At 39.3% G+C, this 27,971-nt stretch overlaps 1 protein-coding gene across 1 annotated transcript in view; it reads left to right on the top strand.

The window, feature by feature from the left end:
- The window catches only part of Mroh9 (maestro heat like repeat family member 9), a 59,181-nt gene extending 39,491 nt beyond the window's left edge, over window positions 1–19,690 (top strand). The window contains exons 13-22 of the mRNA XM_051148337.1: window positions 95–240; window positions 1,242–1,379; window positions 3,294–3,414; window positions 3,599–3,736; window positions 4,682–4,858; window positions 10,818–10,970; window positions 11,064–11,180; window positions 11,995–12,097; window positions 17,673–17,735; window positions 19,371–19,690. Coding sequence (XP_051004294.1) covers window positions 95–240; window positions 1,242–1,379; window positions 3,294–3,414; window positions 3,599–3,736; window positions 4,682–4,858; window positions 10,818–10,970; window positions 11,064–11,180; window positions 11,995–12,097; window positions 17,673–17,735; window positions 19,371–19,690 — 1,476 coding nt within the window. The remainder of the gene's footprint in view (window positions 1–94; window positions 241–1,241; window positions 1,380–3,293; window positions 3,415–3,598; window positions 3,737–4,681; window positions 4,859–10,817; window positions 10,971–11,063; window positions 11,181–11,994; window positions 12,098–17,672; window positions 17,736–19,370) is intronic.
- Window positions 19,691–27,971: the final 8,281 nt, after the last annotated feature.

Here is a 27,971-nt window from a genome sequence, read left to right as displayed (position 1 = left end):
AGAAGGCTTGCAGTCTTTTCTCGCCCTCTGTATGACTGGTAATGTTTGAAGGAAGCAAGTTGCCATTTTTAACTCCCTTTTCCTTCCCTCATAGGCATCTCAGGCCCTGTGCACATTCCTACCTGTGGATTCTTATAGGAAAGTTGTGGCCAAGTTATTCCCTGAGTTCCTGATGGCCCTCTTGCTTCAGTTCTTCTACTGCAGTCATCATTTAAAGGACACAGCACACGACAGACCTCTGTGAGAGAATGATATTTCTGGTTAAGTGAGAGATTAAGCATCCAGAGACTCCCCTGGGTTTAAGTGGGGCTTGCTAGAAGCCTTCGTGAGGCTCTGTTCTCATTTATTTCCCTGGGCTCTCCTCTAAGGGTAGAGTGTCTTCAGAAAAGTAATCCTCCCGGGGTACATCACCATTCACTAGGCTCTGCCCTCCATATGTGGGCCACATAGAAAGAGTCACTAGTACGGAACACTGTTTAATTCCCACTGCACCTGCTGTCAGCTCAGTGGGAAGAGGAAGACATGAAAGGGAGCATAAGCTCCAAATCTAGGTAAGTTCAACCTCTGTCACTCATATAGCCCCCAATAGTAATGTCTCAGGGCTATCACATATGCAAATCACAAACAGGACAATGTGCAGAAATAGCCACTGTAAACGGAAAGCTGTCTCACGTTTAGATATGGATATGATATGGGTGAGGACAGTATGACAGCAGTCCTCCATTCCAGGGCAAAGTTCACAATTTCCTTTTAGACAAGAGACTTGGTCTCCATGCCCTGAAAAGGAAGTCTCAGTACACTTGTCAGCTCTCTGCCATGTTGGGTATGAACACTCAATCTAAACAGAGCAAATTGATCTCATTAAAATATTTAACACATTCATTGTATTTTAAAAAGACACACGCCAAACCACCACCAAGGAAATAGGAACATATCCTGCTTATTGAAGACATCCTCCAAAGGAAATTGATAGTTCTACCAAGTCATTGCACTTCTGGGAAAGACAGCAAGCTGCTAATGTGATTCAATCTAGATTTCCTGTGCTACCATTTTATTTTCACTTCTGCAGTCCATGCCCTGTTAATCGGGAAAGGTGAAGATCACTTAAAAGTTACTTTCCTCTGAGGTAGCCCTCTCTCTAAAATTGCATTCTCCTCAAGATGGAACGGAAAGGCAAGTTGTGTGTACTTAGTTATGTGCAGGTCACTGTCCTATACTGTCTACTCTTTTCTGGGCCACAGCTACGTAAGAGATGCCCTGAAGGCTCTCCTGAATTGTTCTGGACTACAAGAAGTGAATAAAGCTCTGGAGAAAAAGAATTTCTGGGATCAGTTTTCTCAAGTAATGGATCACCAGTATGGGATCAACCTCATCGCAAAGTAAGAATGGGGGATTCTGGGTAGAATTTCTGCCTCTCCATCTCACCATGTGTCTTCCCTTCCAGTGTGTCTCAGATGGGAACCAATTTCCTAAAGCTTTTCTAATAGTCTAATTGCAACTTGATTTCTGATTTTTTTTCTTTTTGGTGATCTGAAGATTTATTCTAAGACAGCCTTCCCCTTCTTTCCTTCTACTTAATGACCCAGAGATCCCCAGCCTTACTCCCCTCGACACACTGTACCCACCACCATAGCTAAAAGCAAATGTGATGTTTCCCTCTCTGGTATTAGTTGCTCCCTGCTCTGTGGACATTCCAAAGCGTCAGATGCCCTCCAGCTTTAGAGGGGTCTAACAAAGTTCTGTATTCAATAAGTCAAACATATTCTGGAAAATATAAGGAAAGAGCGCTTTTTATTTTTCCTGCACTAGAAATGTTTTGGGGTTTTCTTGTTTTGTTTTTATTTAACCTTTCTGATGATAGGGATCAGATTTTCTGAACAATAACAAAAACTAAGAATGCAGGGCCTTGGTGACATGAAAGACAATGTGTAATTGTGACCAACTCAGAATATACTCATGTGTCCACAGGCTTTAGATGTTTCTAAAACTAGTATTGTGTCAGCATATTACTTTCAGAACATATCTTTTAAAATGAACACTATATTTATTTGGATTTGTTTTGAAATTGGCAAAACCAAAAGATAAAAGAAGCCATATGACTTTGATCATCTCCACATACACATCATTAATTAGTGAATATAACAAGCACATTTTATAATTGAATTTGCTTTTCACCAACTTTGACTAGATGAATGTTCGGTCAAAAGAAAAATCCCACAGCTACATGAGCTCCTAGAACATGACTGTGTAGGGGAATAAATTTCTAACTTTACAGATTCTGGAAAAACTTAGACCTCTCCAACTTCAAAAACAGGTGTTTTCGTAGGTGGGGGATACAAGGAAAGTGTAGTCAGAGTCCATTAAAGCATGATCCAATACAAGAGCAGAGACTTTGCAGCTTTCCAAGTTCTCCATAAGACTATGAAAATGACACTATCATCCTCCTGGCAGCCCAGCAACAATTGGCAGCTGCATCAACAGCATCCTCCACATTGTACTCTAATTGAGATTAATATAGTCTACTGTAAAAATGTGGTCCATTTGCACTCTATAAGTAGTCACTAGTTAGGTATCATCCTGTTCTTAGTACTCAAAGAGTACTTAGCAGTTCAAAACACAGTCTACAGGCCAGCAGAAACATCGCTCGGAAGGTAAAACATTGTATATACGAGTTCTGGGTGGTTTCAATGAACATTTACATTTTAGCAAAAGAATCTGAAGTTTGACATGGAAAGTTATCACATGGTCTCTCAATATCACACCTCTACCCACTGAATTCAGGACAGTTCATAAAGACAAGTCTAAGCCTGGCCACCGCCTAAATGCTTCTGGAAAACGGTTTTGGCGAATCAGAGCTCACCATCCCTTCTCGGGAGGAACCCAAAGCCATCCCAAAGGAAGAGCGTGATCTGACTGGCACCCTTTGTGGCTACCTTGGATTGTTGTTTAGATATATATTTCTTCTCTCTTTGGTCAAGGACTAATGAGAGCTTATGCAAAAATAGGGCTTCTCTTAATGTGGAAAAAAATAAGAGAGAAAAGAAAAGAGGGTGATGATAAAGAAAGAACTATTGTAGTGATCCAGGCTTTCATGATTTCCCACTGTCTATGCAGGCTTTGTACTGATGCTGAAGTTTACCCTAGACTAGGGAATAGTTTAGAATATCTTTCTTTCTAATCTGGGTAGTCGACAGCACGGAGGGAACGACTTGACTCCTTGTCACTGTACTTGCTAATGCCGAATGTTTTTCCTCTTGGTTGACATGGTGCCTTGTGCTCCTACTCCCTTACAGAACACTCAGTGAGTGCAACTTTCCACAGTTTCCAGAGACCCTGCATTATGTCTACAAGGTCGCGGTAGAAGGTCCTAGAAGGTCAGAAGACAGCATTGTCACAATAATATTCTTTGCTGAAGTGAGTTTTAACAGTAAATTGGGGCCCACTGATCTCTCATTCACACTTTAGCATCTCATCTCCCTCTCAAAGTACTTTTCTCATAAAAATTTAAGAAAGTAAAAGATATATGAAGCCAACAGGGGAGGTGCGGAGGAGTCCTGACTCTACTCTTTAATTTATTGACTGTATTTTTTTTTTAAAGCTTCTAAACAACTTCTTCAAGAAATCATTACCAGAAGAATTTTTGGTCCTCTTCAGAAATTGGATTAATGATTCCAATCCTTCAGTTGGCAAAATGAGTCTTCAGAAAATTGCCAGCATGGCACCAGTTTTCAGTGAAGTATGCGTGGGTGAATTATGGCGTTGTGTGTCATTATTGGCTGTTTTGATGCTGCTCAGGATCTTGGAAAGAAATCTTGGTGCTTTCTCAGTGTATGTCCAGCTGAAACTACCAAAGTCTGAAATTAAATATGGTAGAGAGAATATAAATATAAAGTTATAAGATTTTATCATCATACTCACAATTTTTCCACAAAAACCATGTCATACTCAAAAAGGATTTATCTTCATTGCTCATGGCAAATACTCTTTTACAGTTTAAATTATAAACACCTGCCCCATTCCATCTCCATATTTGTGTGCTCACATTTTGGGCTACTCACTGGACCTCCACTTATAACACTTCCCTTCACTCATATGTGTTTGCATTTTTTGCCCTTTTTGATAATCACCTCAAGTGAGACCCCACTAATCTCTAGCAGCCTTCTCCCTCTGACAGCCGCACCCCATCTAGGAGCAATCATGTAACACTCTATAACATTGATGCTTAAAGTATGGTCTTTGAGCCACCCCCAATAATAATAAACCTTTGTTTATCTATTGATCACAAGTTTAAAGCCGTCAATCCTGTTTGTTGGTGAATACACATTTTTTTTTTTTTTTTTTTTGCATTGCGATTTCATGTGCTGTGGTCCATCTGCTTTAAACAAAACACGCAAGTGAACAAGAGACTTTTGTTTTACTCTTTTAGTAAGAAGAAAGTTATTTGCTGCTTTGCCCCAAATTCTTCTCCATGTTGTTCATAAGGAAGATTTTACTTAATTATAACCCTATGTAATTAATTTTTAACAATGACCTTTAAAACCATTTAGTTTATAAAACATTTAGCAGTTTTAAAGAGGACTTACAAGTTTGTATGCTAAACTCAGAAGTGTACATACTAATTATCAGAGCCCAAGTCTCCTTGTCTCAAAGTTCTACAATTTTTTTTCCCTTTTATACCTAGATAGAAAGTGTCTGCAAGCTGTTAGTCCCAGTCCTGGATGCGTTTCTTTCCAAGGAGCACACTGTTATCATCCGGGCCATGCTTACGCTTCGTAATATTCTGACCAAACTGGAAAGGGCTACCTACTCCACAGTGTGTGTCAGGGTTGCGTCCAGCTACTGTCCTCTGATGGATCATGTGAGTGACATGGTGTGATGTAGATGCAAGACCCTTAGGTTTTTGTTGCTCTGGTAAGGCCCAAATAGTCTTGTATCCTGGAATAACTCAGCATAAGACAGGCCTCTGTCCCTGGATAAATTTCATCTTAATTGAGACATTGATTAACACTGGACCTGGCCTGGGTGGGTGTAAATCCCTCTCCTACCTCTAATATCATAGTGAGATAGAGATTTCTTCAAAGTCTTGGTGCATCAGTTTTCCCATCTGTAAGACAGGCATGGAAGTATGCTTATTATAAGGCTAATAGTTCACCCCTCCAAGGCTTAGAGAAGCACATAAGAGGAGGCAGGAAAAATGCAAGGGACAGAAGATGGAGTGCAAAAAAATGATGTCTTCTGGATATGACATGTCCCCTGAACTCATGAACTCACTAAAGCTGTAGATATCCACAAACACCTACACAAGACTGAGCTTGTCAACATATTGTCATGAAGGGAGAGAGGACTCATAAGGGCCATCCCTTCCCTGAGGAACTGATGCAGTTAATGGCATCTAGAAGAAAGGGATGGAAATTTTTTCAGTGGTGAAGCCACTGCTAGGTTGGATATACTCCAGTAAGTAGCCACCTACCCACACTCGTCCAAGCAACCTTAATTAAACCCAGAGGTCAGTATACAAGTAAGATATTAAAGTATAGAGAGAAGTGTTGAGGCAAAGGAAGGTTTAAACAAAAGGGGGAGAGATGAGAACAGGAGGTAAAAATGACTGAACTCCATCATACACATATATATGAAGCTGTCAAAGAATGATAAACAAATAACCCTTCAATTGGAAAGTGACTTATGAACAAGTAAATACTCACAAATTCTCTTTCACTTAAATTTTACCTCAAAGAAATTTTTTCGTCCTCTATATTACTTCACTCCATTAAAATACACAATTTTTTTTTGCTGCGTAATTATAAAGTTGGTATGTGAAATACCTCAAGTAGATGTTTGTTATCAACATAAAAAAGACTTTGTCTTGTTTTAATTTTTCTTTAGTTTTGAGAATTCCATTCATGTATACAAGTTGTTTTCAACATTCCTAGTGCTGCAACCCTTTAATACAATCCTTCATGTTGTGGTGCCCCCAACCATAAGATTATTTCATTGTTAGTTCATAATTGTAATTTTTGTTACTATTATGAATCTCACTATAAATATCTCATATTCAGGATATCTGATATGCTAACCCCAAGGGGTCGCAACCCACAGGTTGAGAACCACTGATGTGGACAATAAAATATGACCAAATACACCCTCCAATCTAACCTTCCCTATATCTTCCCAATAGGTCACCCTCCCCCTCCCAACTTCTTGTATTATTTTCATACACCACTATTCCAGTTAGTACTGCCATAGGGGGAAAATAATACTGTAAACACAGAAGATGCGAGGGAGAAAAGAAACGAACGACTAGGGAGGCCTCCTATAAAGCAGACTCCTGCTAAGTGTCTCCAATTTGCCATCTAGGAAAGTTTTCCTGGCAACACCATTTACTAATTGTTGGTGTACTTTTAAATCTATTTTTATTTTGGGTTAATTTTGGGTTCCTTATGTTTCTTTCTCCTTTTTCTCCTCCAATCCCCTTCCAATACCCCAACACCAGGTGGGTAGGAGAGAAAGAAAGTTAGTCAGGACAAAGGGCATAGTTTTCCTTAGCTACTTCCTGCTGTTTAGGGTTGTTGGGTTCCTTAGGGCAAGTTCAATCTCCATTTTAGGATGTCTCCAACTTCTTCTGTCAAACTGCATCAATAGCAACCAGGAAAAGCAGGGGGAAATACTAGGAGCTACTTTCTTTCTCAGAGGCCCCAGTCTCTCTCTCTCTCTGGGTCTGAAATTTATTCCCACTGGCAAAGACCACACCCCCATACTAGGTAGTTCTCAGCTGACAAAGATCACATGCCCTCTCATGAGACAGTTATCAGCTGTGGACAAACTGGAGCAGCCCCCATACCCCGCACCTGGGATTAAAACAAAAACATGTTTACATATGAACCAAAACTTCCACAACAGCTAATAACAAACACAGTTAAAAAGCTAAGTAAATAAACATCAAAACTAATACATGAAAGAACCTCAACTCTGAGCTTAAACTGATTGCAGAGCTGCTTTTCAATAGCTTAAATAGATTTTAATTAAAAGGATAAGCAGTCAGAAAAGAAAAAGACTGGCAGAACTTAACAATTACATTACATGATAATATTTAAAATGATAGAAGCAAACTTTTCTTTCAGAACAAAGAATCTTTGTTGAAATTAACAGGTTAATCAGAGAAAGTCTCATGGTCAGATCCAGGAATTAAACTCCACAGAACCCCAGTATTTAGGACGGTGGGCATTTATCAGTAGAATAATAGTATCAGGCGTTCCTTTAGGGCCACAAATTCTTAGCCAGCTAATGGCACCAGGTATGAGTTTCTTCTTGTGGGACAGGACTTACATCCAGTTAGAGTATTTGGTTAATTCTATGATATTCATGCTACTATTGCACCAGTGGGCATGTCTTGCTAGGCTGGATGTTATTGTAGTTCACAGGGTCACAACTGGGTAAGATTGGAGATTCCTTTCTTCTTAAAGGCTATCCAGTAGAAATGGAGCGTCCATGTAAGTAACAGCTTGAATCCTCCATGCTCTATGGTTCAAGTCCGTGTTGTCTTCAGCCATGGAATCTTACCGTCACGTTCTGAGTGGTGACCTAGAGCATTTGCAATAACCTGTAATATTTCTGTATCTATGACACTCCATTAGCCAAGAGAGGTACGAATTCCTGCCACTGAGATTTTCATTTATTAGCCTGTGTTACCTTGTGGGAACATTGTCATCCTGGTAACTCCATTTTAACTATTTTATTGTGCATATATAAAATACACATGCATATTATGTATATATATATATACATATATATATATGGATGATCCAACAGTAGTAGTTTTTATATGACATTTTTAAAAGGACCTTTAGTGTTAAATCACATTTCTGACACTTCTTTACCCTGCTCTCCCATATCCTACCAATTTTAACCTTCCTATTCCTTTAATCAACTTTAAGCTTTTTTACTACTGCCTTCTATTCCTCCCTTTAAAGCCCCTCTCCCATGGCCCTTACTAATTTCTTAACCTCTATGTGTAATCTCAATTTTTTAACCAATATATTTTATTGCAACTTACTAACCGAGCGTATGTCACTTATAACCCAACTAACCAAAACAATAGGAAACGAGGGTTAACAGACACAATAACAAAACCATAAGGATATCTGTTCCGAGGAATGATTCTCCCAGCATACTCAGCAGGATTTCCTCTGCTGGAACCTAGAGTATCCAGAACCCGGAACCTCAGCAGGAGCCCAGAGCCCCAAAGCCTTGAGTGGTTCTCTCTAGGAGTGTATTGAAGTGGAGCGATGAACAACCAAAACTATCCGAAGTCTCCAAAAAGCCCCACCTCCAGCTCTGGGCTCATTTATATATCTCCTCCCAGAGTCTGTTCATGGTATCTTTTCAGCTGGCAGCAATCAAGCTCCCGCACAAGGCGGTTGGTCTTTTAGTGGATTAACCTCACCTGTTCTCCCAAGACTGTTCCAATCCCACACTTGGGAAATAGTTTTATCTCTCCTTCATTTATGGGTATTCCAAATGGAACCTACATATTTGAAAATTTAAAACTAACATCTACAAGTGAGAGAAGATATGTATTATGTATCTCTCTCAGGCCACTGTTTCCCAGCTTCATCCATTTATTTGTGAATGTTATAACTTGTTTTTTTTTAATGGCTGAATCCCATTGTATAAATATATCACATTTTCGTTATCCATTCACCAATTGACACACATCTCAGTTGTCTCCATTGCACGGCCATTGTGAATAGATTAGCAATGGGCATGTAGATCATGTGGTAAATCTGTTCTTAACCTTCATGCTGATTTCCACAGAGGCTGGTAGAAAAAAAAAGGGCTCCCCTTTCCCCACATCCACAACAGCATTTGTCAGTATTATTTTTAATCCTCACCATTCTGAATTCCAACATAATTGTTCATAAAATTAGAAATTAATCTTAAATTACACATAGAAACACAAACAATCCAGGATAACCAAAATGGTCCTGAACTATAAAAACAACTGTAGATGGTGTCTCCATCTTTTATTTCAAGTTATATTACGGAGCTATAGAATTAAAGACCCAACACACAAGTCTATGTTCCTTTAAACACCTGATTTTTTTTTTTTTTGACAAAGAGGCCAACAGTATACATTAGCCAAATAAATAAATAAATAAAGGCATCTTCAGCAACTAGTGCTAGTTGTACTGGATCGCCATGTGTAGATCCTGATCTCCCACCTTATACAAAATTCAACTCCAAAATGGATTAAGAACCTAAACGTAAAACCTGATATCCTGAATCCACTAGAGGAGAGGAAAGTGATATGTTTGAATTCATTGGCACAGGAAAATGACTTTCTGAATAAAACCCTGATAGTGCAGAAATTAAAACAATCAGTAAAATGAACCTCAATGAAACTAAAAGAGACAGCAAAGGGCACCATCATTCTAGGGAAGAGGCAACCTGCAGAGTGGGGAAAGTCCTTAGCACCAATGTATTTGACAGAGGGACAGCATCTAGAATATATAAAGAACTCAAAAACTGTTATGAAAAAAAAAAACAATTTTTTTAAAGTGAGGTATGAAACTAAATAGAGTTCTCAAAAATGAAATAGAAATTGCCGAGGAACACTTTAAAAAATATTCAACATCCTTAGCCATTCAGGAAATGCAAGCAACAACATATAAAATTTTAATTAAACAAAGTCTCACCAGAAAGTTGTGCATTTTGAGACTTCTTGTGTTGTCCATTTTCCATGTAGAAAATTGAGACAGAGAGTTCAATATTCACAGAAGGCCCTATAGCTGATAAAGTGGTTGCTATATTTAAAATATATATCCAAGATGAAATCATAACTGTTTCCTTGAGTTGTAATTTTGAAAATTAGCCTTGCCCTCTAAGTTTCTGTACTGCAAACTCCTTCCATTTCCCTACTTGGCACAAACACCCCTTGGAAGCCAGATTGTGTGCCAGTATGCAGAGTTACACTGGGATTCAGAACTCTAGCACTGAATGCAGCATGCCAACATGAATCTGAGTGCCTTTACAGAATGGCCCCCACCTTACACAGTTTATACTAGTTTATTCTTTTTAAATGTTATTAACTACTATCTTTTTAAATTCAAGTAACTCACTTGTCACATAATCTGAATCATGTCTTTTTATTTAAAATATTTTCATAGAATATATTTTGATGATGTTTTCCCTCTCCCACCTACTTCCAGATCCTCCCCCATCTCCTTTTCTACCCAGCTTCATAGGCTATCAATCAATCAATCTATCTATCTATCTATCTATCTATCTATCTATCTATAATCTCTCTCTCAAAAATCAAAACAAAAATTAAAGCAATGTAAAGCCAATAAGACAAAAAGTATTAAACCAAAGCAAAATGGAAAAAAAAAAAGACTGCAAAATGAAGTCCATTTTATAAGCTCTTTTAAACACAGTTTCAATGTTTTATTAAGGCTAACACTTTAAGATATACTTTAAGAAATAAAATTTTGTATATTAAGAACGCACATTATGATATTATTAAGTAAAGATAAATAATACATCCATCACCTAGCATATGTTTGAGTGGTGAGCACCTTTATATGACCTCTTAGCAATTTTCATGGGCAAAATACATTATTAAGTACAGTCACTATGCTATGCATGGAGTCTACAAATCCTTTGCAGTCCCAATCTTCACTAAAAATGATAATTATATATGTATATATCATAGAAATACTCAGTATATATTTCTATATACTACTTATATATACCACCATTAAATAAAGTAGCACTGATACGGTCAACTGAGGCCCTGACCTTTTCTTGTGTGCACACTCCAGGCTAATGGTGGCATTCAGTGTATGGCCATCCGGCACTTTGGGGAGTTACTTCTGGATATGAGTCAATACAAACAGATGCTGAACCATATCGTCCTAGGAAGTCTTGTGCCACTGATACTGTTTTTGGAGTCTAAGGAAGCAAGAATTGTGAATGTAAAGGCTTTGATCTTATTTCCCTTAATTAAAATCATCACAGTGTTTTATGTAATGGCAGACCGAGCTGCACTGATCTTTTCTATTGCTCAGGCTTGCAGGTATACACTAACTATCTGTGTGACACAACTACAGTGGCCAACAGCATATCTGCTCAAAGAGGAAAATTACAATTTTGAGTCTGTGGTTCTTAACATCTGTAACAACCTGGTAAGTAGCCCTCTGCTTTACCTATCATCAAAGGTCTTAGCACAACTTGAAGGTTATGCAAATGATGAAAGATGCAGACGCAGAGACAAAAGGGAGGGCCTTGCAGAAAGGATGTGAATGAAAACTGATAATAGTTATAATTACAGTAAGCATTTTACATCAGTGGTTCTCAACCTTCCTAATGCTGCGACCCTTTAATACAGTTCCTCATGTTGTGGTGACTCCCAACCACAGAAATTTTTCATTGATACTTTATAACTGTAATTTTGCTACTGTTCTGAATAATAATATAAATGTCTGTGTTTTCTGACGGTCTTTTGGGCATCTCAACCCATAGGTTCAGGACTGCTATTATAGATGAAAGAAAGAGTTTTTCACACTCTCAACACTGATCATTTATTCTGTTTCCTCCTTCCTATTTTGAGCTGTGGGTAGTTACAAACACATATAGAACACTGCACATCAACAAAAGAAAAACTGGAATTATTTTGACATGACCTCATGAGCTATTCATTTGAATTCTAGTATGAACAAGGGTGAAAACATGGGGCTGAGCGAATGCTAACTATGAGTTAGAAACACCAAGATGGGCTAGAGATACAACCCTGGGCTCAGGAACCATATGATAAGCAGATCAAGCTTTGCTAGCAACAAGGGGAGTACAGTTCATACAGAAAAATCTCCAAGTCTTAAATTGGTCTTAATTTTATAATAACAATTAAGTAATTCAGGTCTCTTGCTTTGATACTTCTCTAGAGGAAGCAAGTATGCTTTATCAACAATTAAGAGAATATTTTTCCTTTTTTCTTCTCAGCTTTCTTCTTATGAGAATTACATCACAAACTTAATATCTGATACCTTGGGATTCCTGGGAAGCTCCCGAGCCTTTCTTAAGAAAGGAGCCATTGTATTAGTGGGTAAATAATTTTAATTATTTCTTAAATTGTCTTTGATTGTACAAAATAGTATTTAACTCTGAAGTGTTCATTAAAGTATTTACAAATTTTTACGGTTGACAATATCTGTCATGAAAAATATGATGACTAGAGGTTAATATGTGTAATCACCATAGTTATATTTTACAACATAAAATGACTATATCTATACCAATAATCATTACATAAAATGAGTTCAATAAGATGGATAATAATATTTTATAATGTGTTGTCATTACTCTCTACTGCCTAAAATCAGTATCTAAATAACAAGGGTGATTTTTAAACTTCATATGAACATCATGTTTAACACAACCTCAATACCTGCAACTTTTACAAACTACTAATAAGGAAGAGCTGTCAGGTCCAATGAGGTTTAAAAATAAAATGTGTATGGGAGAAGCCCAGGAAGACATTAAGAGAGGAGAAGACAACTGAAGCTTTTGACCTTGGACAAATCTGACCAATAGTGGTGGTTTTTCTCATGACATTCTCACTATGAAAATAGAATTAATACTCCTCTAGTTTGGAATTCGGTGATAGTGTCTCCCCTTGTTTGTATTTGGAACCCTAGAATATCAAGAACAGAAAGAAATGAGGCAATTCATGGTTATGTTCCAATGTATAGATGAGTTGGGCATTCAAAACACAAGACCAGCTGAGCCTTGCTGAGTATTAGGGACTCTGATCTGTGCTGCTCATAGACAGTGAAAGGGGAGGGGAGGGAAAAGGAGGTTGGGGGAAGAGAAGAGGAAGAAAAGAAGGAGGGGTGTGTGTGTGAGAAAAACAGAGACAGACCCAGACGTCTATAACATTATTTCAAGCCATTATAATCTCCTGAATAACCTGGAGCTTTCCATCTCTGTGTGTTGAAACTGTGGCATCCCCAATAAATAACTTTTCCATAAAAGGGAAGCATCATGTACTGTAGAGATAATACAAGGAAAAAATACAAAGAAGAAAAGAGAAGGAGGAGGAGGAGGAAGAAGTCAAAAATATTTTTTACCAAACAGATGAGATTCACAGTAAATAATTATGTGAATCTAAAACTGTAAAATAAAGATTGATGGTATCTACAAATATGGAGGGTATTTCTATTGAAACAAGGCAAATCCCATGAAAGATTTTATAGTCTGTAGGACAAGTGTGAGGAAAGATACATAAGCATCACAGAAAAGGAAAACAACTGTAACCAGCAAATGAAAAAAATCTGCACTATTAGTAGTGAGAACCCACTATTACAAGAACAAAAGTCATAAAGGAGAGGTCAGTGTCCATCCTACTGCAGTGCTTTAGTATGTACAATTGTTTGCACATATTTTTTTTTCATTTAAAATGTAACCTAAATCTCACAAATCTTATAGAACAATGGTGGTCCTATATATTTAAAACCCCAATAGGAAATAAAACAGGGGAAAATGCTCTCATTTATAGTGGGTAAAAAAAATAAGGAAAGAAAAGGGGGAAGAAATGGGAGGGAAGGAGAGAGAGAAGAAAGGAAGTGAGGATAGGAGGGGAAGCTGGAAAATAAAGAAGGATGGAAGATGGGAGGGAAAGAAAGGGGAAGAAAAGAAGGGATGGCAGGCTGGCAGAGGGAGGGGGAAGGGATGGCAGGCTGGCAGAGGGAGGGGGAATCAAACAAACTCTGAAGTGCATGCAGAGCACACATAAAAGTTACTCATGAACATTTCTGAAGAAAAGAACATTTCAACAATGAGTAGAGGATACATTCTATTCTGAAGAAGGAACAAAATTAAAAGTCCCAATGCTTTTTTTAACCTTTACATATATCGGCAGTTTGTTTTCAAAGGTGATACATTGATTCCCTAGTTAATATAAGAAGTTATGTGCAGTAACAGTGAATATTCCAACCAGAAAGCATCCCAAGAGAGGAGCATCTATGCCAGATGTTGGCTTAGGCTACAGTAATTAAAGATCACATGCAATGAACAGAAAGAAAACACTGAACAAAATAACATTGAGGAATAAACTCAAATTATATAATACTTTGAAGAGTGAGCCACAAATTTTGACAGTGACAAAATATGGAATATTCTTTAAATGCATGGACACCTAGGAAATCATATATTCACTCTTATATTAAGCAAATCCCAGATAATCAAACAATGAAACTCTAATTACAAAATAATTTGACAAACCAATGTGGAAAATGCACTTGATGATCACAGGGAAGAGAGCTTTTCACACGGAATTTACAGTGTAAGCCATAAGAAAAGACTGCTAATTCTACAAAAATAAAACATTTTACAATTTAAAAAGCACTACAAAGTTAAAGTCCAAATTAAAAGCTATAGAAAACAATCTGATAAAAAAAATAACATATAAGTAGCATTAAAAATTGGCATTTAAGCATAAAATTTTCACAACTTCATAAAAATTAAATGCAAGACTGTGCTTTTCTCAACTTCCTTGGAGGGTCCGCTCCTGATCTATATGCTCTTGCTAGGTCCCTAACTCCTGTGGTCATTATAAATGAAGCACACAATATCAAAGGCATAAGGGCCAACATCCTCATATAGGAGAAAATATGCAATGTTTGTCTTTCTCCTCACTCAGGGTGACTGTCTCTAGCCTCTAGTTCCACCTATTTACCGGCAAATTTCACAATGAATCTCATTGTATAAGTGTACCACATTTATCCTTATCCATTATCCATTCTTCAGCTGATGGGTGTCTCGGAAGTTGAAAGCCCAATTGTTTTACTGTATTGTGCTATGCAGTTCTGACCCTGTCAAAGGAAAATGGAAATGAATTTTCATCATACTGATGCTATGAATTATTAACTTTCCCTAGAGGGACAATTTGGCCACACCCATTAAAATGCAGAATAGGTCTTTTTATTATTATTGCCATAAGTTGAGTTTCTGGAGATCATGATAGGCACTTGTCCACTGAGCTACATGCCCAACTCTGGTTTACTTTTTATTTGATCGCTTAGTGCACATACATAATGAAGTTTATCCTCCTCACTCTCTGTTGCCCCATCTCATCTCTCTGTCTCTCCCTGAAAGCCTATTCCCCAACAAGCCCCCTGCCTCCTTCATTCAGGCCTTTTATGTGTGAGAGAGTTTAAGTAGGGTTGCTTCCATGCACATGGGTGGGAAGCTGTTGACTGGAATATGGACAACTTACATGTGGTTACACGACTGAGGAATGGAGTCCTGTAAGGAGATTTCTGAGTGCTTGTCAGAAAACCAAAAAACCAAGACAAGAGTCTGGTAACCTCATTTTCTTAAAAGCAAAACAAAATTTGGAGCTGTTGCTTTACGCTTTTGTGCCCATCCTAGATGAGGATAGGAGTGAGTTTGCTTCGGATTATTCATTACAACTGGCTATTGCTGTTTGTTCATATGTCTCTATGGAAAACCATGTTTTTTGCCATGTGCGGCTTGCTCTGTGATTGTACACTTTACTTGTGTGACTCTTTTTTGTCCCTTTATAACTCCTTGAGCTTGTTTTGATTTACTATGGACCAGAATTAGAAACCTACTGGTGTCCCCCAGTTTGGTCACTTCCCCTTAGTGGAAAGGCCCAGTGGCACACAGAAGAAGGGGAAAGCAGGCTATCCATATGGGTGAGACCTGCTGATTGGCTGTGGTCAAATGGTGGGGGAGGTACTCCCCTTCTGTCAGAGGTCTAGGGGAGGGGAATAGGGCAGAAGAGGGAAGGAGGGTAGAAACAGGAAGATACAAGTGAGGGATAACAAGCAGGGTGCAATCTGAAAAAATTATAATAAAAAATAAATTAAAAAAAAGACTACACATTGATGTAAGAGTCATGAATTGTAATGCTGAAAACAATCCCCTAAGCTATGGGTTCCTCAGCTCCCAACAACTTCCTTCTTCCTTCTTTTGTGTTTATTATTCTCTCATAAATTTCCCCTGCCTGCTCTCCTCCCAGTCCCTGCCACCACCTACCCCCTTCCCCAGAGCCACTCCTCCTCCTTCCCTTTCAGAATAGGGAAGGCCTCCCAGGGACACCAAACATGGTATATCAAGTTATAATTAGATTAGGCACATACCCTCACATCGAGGGTGGATAAGCAACCCACTAGGAAAAAAAAGATCCCAAAAGCAGACAAAAGAGTCGTAGACACCCCCCCCCCACACACACACACACACTCCCACTGTGAGTAGTCCCACAAGAATACCAACCTTTACAACTGTAACATATATACACAGAGGGCTCATGCAGGCTTCCTGGTTGTCTGCTCAGTCTCTGTGAGCCCCTATGAGCCTTCGTTAGTTTATTCTGTAGACTGTTTTCTTGTGGTACCCTTGCTCCTCTGACTCCTACATTCCTTCCTCATCCTCCTCTGCAGGATTCACTGAGCTCTGCCTAACACATCTTGCAGGCAGGCCAAACTGTAGGTCAAAGGTTTTGTAGCTACGTTGTTGTACCAGTCCCTCTGCTTGAAGTCTTGTCTGGCTACAGGAGATGGTCAGTTCAGGCTTTGTATCTCCCATTCCTAGGGATCTTCACTAGGGTCACTCTCATGGACTCCTGGGAGTTTCCATTGTACTAGATTTCTACCTTGCCCAGAAATGCCCCACAATTCCAGCAGTCTCTCCCAGTACTCTCTCCCTCTTCCAGTATCACCCTGCCCTGCTCATCCCTCCTGTTACCATCCCCACCTGCCCCCAGTCAACCCATGACATCTATTTATATTTCCCCTTTCGAGGTAGATGCAAGAGGTTCCTGCCCTAAGCTCCCCACTCCCACCCAGTTAAGTCCTCCTCATCACTTAGCCTCTCTGGGTCTGTGGATTGTAGCATGATTATCCTCTCCTTTACAGCTAATGTAGACTTATAAGTGTATACATATCATGTTTGTCTTTCTGGGTCAGGGCTACCTCACTCAGGGTTATTATTATTTTTTCTAGTTCCACCCAAATTTCATGATGTTATTATTTTTTTAATAGCTGACCAATACTCTATTGTGTGTGACTCTTCTTAACCCTCAGAGTATACCTTGTCTGTTGCTCTAAATAAAGCTGGCTATTGCATGAGACTTGAGTCCATGGCTTTATTCTTCCGGGTCCTACCACCAACAAAACAAGCCAGTAGCCAGGCTGTGTTTCAAGAAATCTCTGCTCTCCAAGTCATAATGCTAACATGTGCGCTGTTGCTACAGCAAGGAACATGATGCCTCTCCCAAAGCCATGTTGCGCGAAGATGGCGGAGCCCCAAATACATGTGAAATGGGAGGAATTTGCAAGAGGCGTGTGGTTAGGGCTGTGCTGCATGAACCTACAGGATAGCTAAAGTATGTTCGCTTTGTGGACCGTCTTCATGCACACATTTTAATTTTTCGCTAAGTGATAATTGTTTGAAATCACTAAGAGACTGTTCAAGGGTAGCCTGGGATCTAGTAGGATAAAAAGAGAAATGCATTACAGAGTTTGTTTTGGTCTAACTCTGCTTCTACGTTACACATAGGGTACTTGGGGAAATCGGGAGCACATTTGCTACTCAGAGAAAGAGAAATGCATCACAGAGTTTGTTTTGGTCTAACTCTGCTTCTATGTTACACATAGGGTACTTGGGGAAATCGGGAGCACATTTGCTACTCAGAGAGGAAATAGACATCATGATTGAGGGTAAGATTGAGGTCCTCATGTATATTCAAACAGACTCATGATTTTTATTCCAGTCAGATAAGAGTTCTATATAAGGGTTACAGAATGGAAATTGGGTGGTGGTTGGGAAAGTAGTCCAGGGACTGGGTAAAGGATTGTTTTATTTTCTCTCTCTCTCTCTCTCTCTCTCTCTCTCTCTCTCTCTCTCTCTCTCTCTCTCTCTCTCTCTCTCTTCCTATTCTATCTCTCTTACTGTCTCTGTTTCATTTATCATCTTGAATCTAATTATTATGCAAGAGCCTTGAGAAGCTACTGGAAGTTCAGGAATCATTCACTTACATACCCTGCAGATACCTTTCCAATGTCCTGTATAGTAATAGCACAATGTTAGGCTACCCTAGAAAATAAAATGGCTCTTTCTCATGGGTTTTACATGTTAGTGGATACTAACATGCCTCACATTCAGAGGGGGGAGGAAATGAACAAGGGTAATGCTATTCTTCCAAATGGCTTGGGTCCTGGGCATCACTCTCTCTCTTAGCATCTCTCTGCTGCCTCATTAGAAAATAGCTGCTGGGGCAGGCTGGAGAGACATAACAGCACTTAGAAGCACTTGTTCTCACAGAGGACCAAAGTTCAATGGCCATCACCCACATGGGTGGCTCATAACATCCACAACACCATTTCCAGGGAACCCAACATCCTATTCTGACCTCCTCAGACACCAGGCACATACATACACTCACGCAAATGCTCATAGGCATAAAAAAAATAATCTAAAACAAAGAAATTTATGGAAAATAGCTAGGACAGCTGACTGCCCCTCTTTCCCTTCCTTCCTTCCTTCCTTCCTTCCTTCCTTCCTTCCTTCATTCATTCCTTCCTTTTTTAAAGTCTACCGTTATTCAGAGAATTTTCAAGTTCACAACACTGGTGGAAGTTCAGGATGTCCCATGCACTCACAGCCCCCTCCCTTGTCAGCATCTCTACCAGGGTGGTCCAGTTGTTACAAAGAGTTGTGCCCACTTGATGCATCATTATCCGCCTTCTTCATTCACTCAGTCACTTTCATTCATTCCACACTTCTGGCCACCTGCTAAATGCCAAGCTCTACACTTCTCCCTTAATCCTTCATAAGATCTTTCTCTTCTTTCTTCTTCTCCTTCTCTCCTTTTCTTTTCTAGAATATCTTCTTCGTTCTATTTCTTTTAGCCCTCTGCCAAAAATATATGGCTCACCCTGTAGTCTGAGCACTTGAAAGGCTGAAGCTGAAGGATTGCTCCAAGTTTAAGGCTGTTTATCACGAGCATATTTTCATTCCAGCGATTATGCATTGAGCTCATTATAGTAAAATACATGTGCTATCTTTATTTTATGGTAACATATTGATAAGCATTTGGACTTATTCCATTGTTTTACATGGCTGTCACCAATACAATGTACATGAGTCTCTCGTTACCATACTGGGCAAATGCTTGGCACGTATATGCCATATGCCGTATTTTTCTTTAATCATATTAGTCAAGTAAAGAGAAAGGGTAGAGAAGAGTTATAGGGGAAATAGGAGGGGGAGAGCCACTTGATAAAAGGTGTCTGCTTAGACTTAACGTTGCTTGGAGACAGCAAGACCTTAAACTAAGAACCTCTCTGTTACAGTTATTGATCGAGTGGCCCGGGATGAAGACCCTGTGATCAAAGTGTTGGCAGAAAAAACCCGTAACCTTTTTAAGCAAATAGCCTATCAAATGGCATCTTCAACCATTAAACAAGCCTTCCGAAAATGGATGAAGATGGTCCATCCCAAAAAATTGAACTTCATTTATAACTTGGCTACAGAGAGTATCCTTGAAGAAAGCAAAGACAGCAGCACAGAAGACTCTGAAGAAAAGAACCCCGGAGAAATAATGGAAAACTTAAATGAGGAAGACTCTGATATGTTTCTTAAAATAAACGAGATGCCTCTTGTCTCCTCATAACTTCAGTCTAGGCCTAAATCCTTTCCTGAGGAATACTAAGAGTCATCATCAATCCTTCTAATTCTCTACTAAAATATATAAATCTGAACATACAACCACCATCTGAGAATGAGCAGACCCCTCATTCGTGCAACACCAATACACCTGAGGTGCATTTTAATGCTTTCTTAGTCGAGAAGGCACTGTTCTTGTCTTGTCGGGGTTTTTTTTAATATATTTTATTAATTTATTCATATTACATCTCAATTGTTATCCCATCCCTTGTATCCTCCCATTCCTCCCTCCCTCCCATTTTCACCTTATTCCCCTCCCCTATGACTGTGACTGAGAGGGACCTCCTCCCCCTGTATATGCTCATAGGGTATCAGGTCTCTTCTTGGCAACCTGCTATCCTTCCGGCTTCCCCATCCAGGGGACGTCATCAAATATGGGGCACCAAAGTTTGTGTGAAAGTCAGACCCCACTGTCCACTCAACTGTGGAGAATGTCATGTCCATTGGCTAGATCTGTATAGGGGTTTGAAGTTTACTGCACATATTGTCCGAGGTGGCCAAGTGGTTAAGGCGATGGACTGCTAATCCATTGTGCTTTGCATGCATGGGTTCGAATCCCATCCTCATCGTGTGTAGCTCCCGTCTTGTCTTAACTTACCAGTTGAAAATATCTCTCATTGCACTTATCAGATTGTACTAAAATCATTTTCTCCTTCTGTCTCACAAAGCTAAAGTGTATTGAAAACATCCATCTTATCTTACACCATGTGTGCTCTAGCGCTCATGGTGGCTGGCATCTCATGTAGAAACAGCCAGTGAACACTTGCCAGGTTAGTGAAATGCCAATAGAACAACATATTACTTTCATGCCTTAGTGAAATCCCCACCTATTCATAAGTGCAACTTAACAGAAGTAATGAACAACTGGCTATTTAAAAGGGAACTGACAGACGTGTGTTAATTGTGTCTGAGGTACTTCACATGCCTCTAGCCATCTGTAATTCTCATGGTGATATTTTAAGGCAAACTGTATCATGCCGGAATTATAGAGAAGAAAAATCTTTGCAAGATTTGACAAAGGGCAGGGAGCTTGTGCCAGGCAATGTGTAGGGACAAGTGTTCCTGCTAAACTCCACAGAGCTAGTTCTTTCCCATCATAGCTGGAATTTGTCAGACTCCTTCCTATACTAATGTGACACATTTCATCCAAAAGTCACAGACACAACTCTCTAAATGCACTAAAAATCCCACCAGATGTAGATTTCAAAATGATTGACTTTGTGGTGTATAAATCTCACAACAGCTTTTTAAAGACTAATAGAACACGCGTCCATTGTGCCTGAGCCATGAGAACCCTGATGCTCCCTGATTTCCTAACTAAGCCTGTGGCCAACCTGAACCAGGTGAGAGTTATTTTAGCCTCCTCTGGAATGTGCACCATTCCCTTCCTCCTAGGGGTGGTCATGCCCCAGGAGGACTCTCCCTGGAGCTCCTGGTATGTGATCTTAGGCAACCTTGGAAAAAATGAAAAACACTTGCAGTCAGGTTCTCTTTGCTTATAGTGTCCTTACAGTGTTCAAGGAAGTTTGGCTCGCAAATACATATTTTAAATTGCATCAATATGAAGGTCAGTGCAAATGGGAGAGTCCCAATCCACAAACAAACTCCTTTCCCAGGCTATAGGCAGACTGAGGGGAAGAATTCACCACTTGAACTCTATTACATAGTGATAATCTCCCTCCCTCCTTCCCTCCCTCCCCATCCCTCCCTCCTTACCTCCTTCCTCCCCCCTCTCTCCTCTCTCTCACAGAGGAATTATGATTTCTCTATTCACTGTTAAGGAAGTACTTGTGATGATATTTCAAAGCAAACACTCCACCATGGAGGTCATTTGTTGCCCACACACTTTTTAGGGCCACACAACCAAATACTTGTCCTCCATAAGACTAGATGTGAGAAAGTTTCAGCAGTGGATGCTAAGCAGAAGGGAATGTTCCAACTTCATCAGCTCTGGCCTGATGAAAATCTAGTGCCACCCACACTTGATACCTTGATCTCTCCATCTTGATTTCAGTAGAGAGAACTCACATCGGAAACAGAAGCCCCTGGAGCACGGCAGAGACTTCCTGTCCCATCATTAGCATGAGCATCTGGATGCCTTCTAAGTTCAGGCTCCATCCACCAAGGCCTGGTACACGAGAGTCATTTGACATGTTTGCACGTAAATATTTTACTGCAGCAAGTCATCTTCCACATACTTATCCAATTCCCCCTTCAAAGCCATCTACCTCCTTAAAGCCTAGAAATCCATTATTAAAGCTTGACCTTTGCCTATAGAACATCTCCATTAAAATTTAAAAAAAAAAAGAACTTTACCTCTGGGAATCTGTGACAGTTAATCTTAATTGTCAACTTGGCTGAATCTAGAACCAGCCAAAAGAAAATTTATGGGGCATACATATGAGGAACTTTCTTGATCAGTTTAACTGAAATTGGAAGACCTGCCCTAAAGGTGGATGGCACCTCCTAGGAGTAGACCATATAAAAGGAAGTCCATGAGAGAAATGCTTTGATTTTTGCCTTGTTGCTTTCACATTGTAATGGCAAGGTCATCCACCATGTTAGTATTTTGCTGCTGCTGCTGCTGCGCTCTGCTGACATTAAAATACAGTGTGTCCTTGGCCTTCCAACGTGAACTAAAAACCAGAGACTCTCCAAGAATCCTCATGATCTGAGTTGATACTGGGTTCATAGCCTCTCCAGTGTAAATTCAGCCACTGTGGTACTGCCTGTAAACCAATTTAAGAAGTTCTCTCGTAATATATATTCATTCTATCAGTCTTGCTCCTTTAGGGAACCCTAGTATAGAGCTTTTCTGGAAGAGAATAAAGAACACAACACAATTTCCCCCACATTACCAGAACATATATCTTGCCCTATTATCCTGTTATTGTAGCTTCAGTTCTGTGGCCTCTCATGACATGCATATTCCTTAGTCATGTGTGGCTTTCTGCAACCTAGTCTACAGTTCACCATTAACACCACATTTAGAGCTGTGTTCCAAACTACTCAATTCCTTTTTATGCTATTGGTTTTTTTATTTTTATTATTTTGAACCTAATGGAATTCCTGGTACTGTCCTCCTTCTTTTGTTCTCATAGCCAAATCTCCCACTATTATGACACTATATCCTTTGACTCATACTTAAATTCCACCCCATTTAATATGTACTGCAAAGTAAAAGGATCTGCCAACTAAAACTATAAAATGTCATTGTTACAAGATACATATATCTTTATTTAAGAGAAATTAAAGCATTGTTCAATTATACTAACTATACTAAGTAGTCATTTGACACACTGATTTTTAAAATATGTGTGTGCAGTGGCATTATACATATATAATTTTAGAAATATACACAAATATCTTTTCAAAATCTGAGGATAATAAATGAAATTTTTATGTATAACCCTTTTTTTGTTTTTGCTTTAAAACTTTATTTGTATATATTTTTTCTCTCTTATTCTAGATCAGAATATAAATACAATAGGAATGAACAGTGAATTTCTCAACCACTGGAATTTCAAGTCCTAGAGCAGAGTCTGTCCATTTGTTTGTTTGTTTTTGTTTTTTGAGACAGGGTTTCTCTGTTTAACAGAGCCCTGGATGTCCTGGACTCATTTTGTAGATAAGGCAGGCTTCCAACTTACTGAGATTTGTCTTCCTCTGCCTCCTGAGTTCTGCAATTAAAGGTGTGTGGTATGGCCCAGCCCTAGCATATACCTTTAATCCAAGAGCTTTGTATAAACAGAATTAAATAAAGTTAGATAAAGAGGCAGAGCAAGAAATCAGTTGACAAGAATTAAACAGGAAGGAGGGACATTGAGTTGAAGGGTATTCAAGACACCATAGAGAAAGAAGAGGGACTTTTTCCTACTGGGACATTAGCTGATTAGGAACAGTTTTTCCTTCTGGGACATTGCATAAAGAGGAAGGTCAGCTGGGTGCTTTCTCTGCCTTTCTTAGCTAGTGGGCTTTCACTCCAGCATCTGGCTCTTTAGTTTTTATTGTTAAAAATTGAGTGTTTGGGATTTTGTTTTTAAAACGACATTTTGACATTCTAACTTGTGCCATGACACCACAGACAAATCAGTCCATCTTTAGACAAACTGAGAAGTCTTGGTAAGTCAGACTTGGTAAGTCATCTGGAAAGTCCTCAAGAAGAGAGTTAAGTACGTGAAGGGCCATAATAGAAGGCTTTAGGACCCTGGATAGTGCACTCTAGATGGCTTGAAAATAGGAACAGAAAATTAAAAGGTAATAACTTAACTGAAATTAGCTCAATACCAACTGTTGTTGTTGTTGTTTTTGTTGTGGTGTTTTATACTTTATTCTTAATAGGCATAATGACTTTCTGTACCCACTTCAAAAAAAAGAAAGCTTTAGAGATACAGGAAAAGTACGAAAAGTGTATTGATAAGATACAAGCCTTAGAAAGACTTACAGAGAAATATCGACAAGCCTTAGAAAGACCTATAAATGAGAATAAGGAAAAGTCTCAGACATAGACAGATTAATTTAGACAAGAGCCTACAAGTCCACTGCATAATGAAACTGAAAAGTGGAAGGCTAGTGTATCCAGTTATTGTACAAGACATACCAGAGATGATAAGTACCCCCAAGGTTATGGAGAAGATAAATGGAATCCTACAGACATATTAGATTTGAGGAGACTTAAGGAAATTATCATTTCCTATGGTGTTTATTCATCCTATGTGAAGCAGATACTAAATTCATGGGCAACTCAGAACAGGATTATCCTCCAAGACTGGGAAGATTTGGCAACAGCAATATTGGAACATTATGCTCAGCTACAATGGCAACCACACCAGAAAGAGGAAGCAAAAACCACAGAACAACAAAATCAGGCCAGACAATTGATATTTCTCATGATCAGTTGCTAGGTGAAGGTCAATATGATGATTTATAAAGGCAGCTTGAATTTGATGATCACACCTTGGCATTATGTCATTGGCAGCTTTAAATGCATAGGATAAGGTTGAAGAAAAAGGAAAAAGGTGTGAGCCTTTACTAAAATCATACAAGGCCCAAAAAGAAACCTTCACTGATTTTTTTGCGAAGATTGACTTCAGCTATAAATAGAATAATATCAGATTCAGAAGTCAGAAAAATACTAATTGAATCTTTGGCTTTTGAGAATGCTAATTCAGAGTGCAAAGGGGTGATTAGACCTTTCAAGGCAAGATCAGCACCAGTCAAGGAATGGATTAGACATTCAGCTGGTATTAGATCTCATATTTATGATGCTATCCTGATAGAAGAAATAATTTCTAAACATGTTAAGAAAAATCAAAATGTCAGGTGTTTTAATTGTGGTGATCAAGGTCATTTGAAAAGGGATTGTAGGAAAGGCATTCCTAGAAACAATGTTTTTTTTTTTCTAGAAATAATACAAAAAGAAAGACTCAGCCTTCTTGAGTATGCAGGTGTGGCAAAGGCCAGCATTGGACTAAGAAATCAACAAGGGATAGTCAAGGTAACTCTTTGCCATCAGAAAATGCCCAAGGGAGCCTCCCACAGGCCCTAACATCACATTCGACTCAATCATTCCTTGTCGGTGTCAGAGAAACTCATCCTCAGACCAATTAAAAGGTTTAATGCCTATTGTTAAACACGACTTTGCTCTGGATATAATCAAGGATAAAACAGCTTCAGTAGATTAAAAAAAATTCAGAAGTGACCAGAAAACAAGTATCTTGGCAAACTGCTATAAATGATCAGATGCCTAAGTTGAAAATAAGAATGTTGTTGAAGTTGAATGTTTAGCAGATACAGAAGCAGATGTAACAGCAATTTCACCAAAACCATGGTATTCAGATTGGCCTCTTCAGGAGGTGAATTTCACCAAAATCATGGTATTCAGATTGGCCTCTTCAGGAGGTGAATATTTGGCTTCTAGGGATTGGAACTTTATCTCAGATTTTTTAAAAAAGTGCAAGATTGGTCAAATATATAATGCCAGAAGGACAAATGGGAAAATTAAAGCCATACATAGGTAGCTAATATAGCCATGAATTGGGGACATGATTTGTTGCAGTAATGGAAAACACAGATTAACAGTCCTCCAATCTCAGGAACAAACCATAAAATAAAGAGTGCGTCTTAGAAAATAGTAAATATCAAAAACAGTCACAGACTGTCCAGGATGTCTATAAGCAAGACATGACAGGTGTTGGTCTTTCAAAGGTACCAACTGCCCTACCTTTAAAATGGTTAACTAGGCATAACAACCTAACAATTAAAAAAAATATTTTCAAATGCTAATTTATCAAAGACACATTTGCCTTTCTGGAATGAAATAAAAAATGGGTTTTCTTAAACCATGTGTCTTAATTCCATGTTAGAACATTAGACTGTAGAAAAAGGGGGCTTTTCTATTTAGGATGAATAGGAAGATCAGCTGGATTCTTTCTCTGCCTCTCTGAGCTAGTAGGCTTTCCCCCCAGCATTTGGCTCCTGAGTCTTTATTAGTAAAATTGAACGTTTGTGATTTTGTTTTAATATACAACAGGGTGGGATTGCATTTCTACAGCACCATGAATATTTCCCAATATAATATTAGGCCCATCATAGAAGTGAGCATCTAGTTTAGACTCCAGTTCACTAACCATAGCACAATATCTAAAAAGTGAATCCATCAATTAAAACACTTTATTTTTTAGTTTTAGAATATCTTTGTGTGTGTGTGTGTGTGTGTGTGTGTGTGTGTGTGTGTGTGTGTGTGTGTGTGTTTGAGACAGGGTTTCTTTGTGTAGCCTTGGCTGTCCTGGACTCACTTTGTAGACCAGGCTGGCCTCGAACTCACAGCGATCCACCTGCTCTGCTTCCCGAGTGCTGAGATTAAAGGCATGCGCCATCATGCTCAGCACTTTTTAAATTGTTATTATTTACTCACTTTATATCCTAATTATAACTCTCTCTCTCTCTCTCTCTCTCTCTCTCTCTCTCTCTCTCTCTCTCTCTCTCCCCATCCTCTTACCCTACTCCTCAGAAAAGGGGAGCACTACTCCACACCAACCCACCCCAGCACATCACATCACATCACATCAGGACTGAATACATCTTCTTCCTTGGTAGCTTGGAAAACAGACCAACCAGGCAGCAGTGCTCAAAAGGCATGCAACAGAGTCCTTGTCTGAGACAGCTCTCATTCTCCTTACTAGGGGACCACATGAAGACTAAGATGCCCATTGAATATATGTCTAGGGAGCCTAGATCCAATCTATGCATGGTACTTAGTTGGTACCTCAGTCTCCACTAGCACCTTCCCCACATTAGTTGGCTCTGTTGGTCTTCTTTTGGACTTCCTGCTCCCTCCGGGTCCTTCTATCCTTCCCCCAATTCATCCACAAGGCTCCCTGTGCTCTGCCCAATGTTTGACTATGAATCTCAGGATCTGTTTCAATCTGCTGCTGAGTGGAATCTCTCAGGCTCCCATCTGCAAGCATAGAAGAGTGTTGTTAATAGTTTCAAGGGTTGGCTTTCTCCCTTGGTGTGGGTCTCAGGTTGAGCCAGTAATCCATTGGACAACCCCTCAATCTCTGCACTATCTTTATCCCTGAATATCTTGTAGGCAAGGTAAATTTTGGGTCGAAGTTTTTGTGGGTGGGTTGGTGTTTCCCCACCTCCCTTTCTCTCTGATTAGAGGGTGGCCTCTTCAGTCCCCTCATATCCTCCCAGGAGCCTACCTTGTTGTAGGTCTCCAGTTTGTCTCCGAGATTACCCTGCACATGGTTTCTCTTCTCATTGCAAGCCATCTGTCCTCCCATGCCTCCTCTTCCTACATCTGATCTCCACACTCATTTTACTCAGCACTTCCTCTCCTATCCTGGTCCCTCTCTTCAACCATTTCTGCATCTCTGCTATTTCCCCTTCTGAGTGAGATTCAAACATCCTTCCTTGGAATTTCCTTGTTACTTAGCTTCTTGGAGTCTGTGACTTATAGTATTGTTATCCTGTATTATCTATCGAAATGTCTAAGATAAAAACTTCAAGTAACAGCACATGCTGGTGAGGATATGGAGAAAGAAAAACATTCTTCTATTGCTAGTGAGAGTGCAGACTTATACAACAACTTTGTCAATCAATCTGTGGCTTTTCAGAAAGTTAGAAATAGTTCTACCTCAAAACCCAGCTGTACCACTCCTGGGCATACACACAAAGATGCTCCACCATACAACAAGGACGTTTGCTCAACTATGTTCACA

This window comes from Acomys russatus, chromosome 6 (genome assembly GCF_903995435.1).
Source record: "Acomys russatus chromosome 6, mAcoRus1.1, whole genome shotgun sequence".
NCBI classification, from domain to species: Eukaryota; Metazoa; Chordata; class Mammalia; order Rodentia; family Muridae; genus Acomys; species Acomys russatus.
Note: the sequence above shows the minus strand (reverse complement) of the source record. Positions and strands in the feature narration are given on the sequence as shown.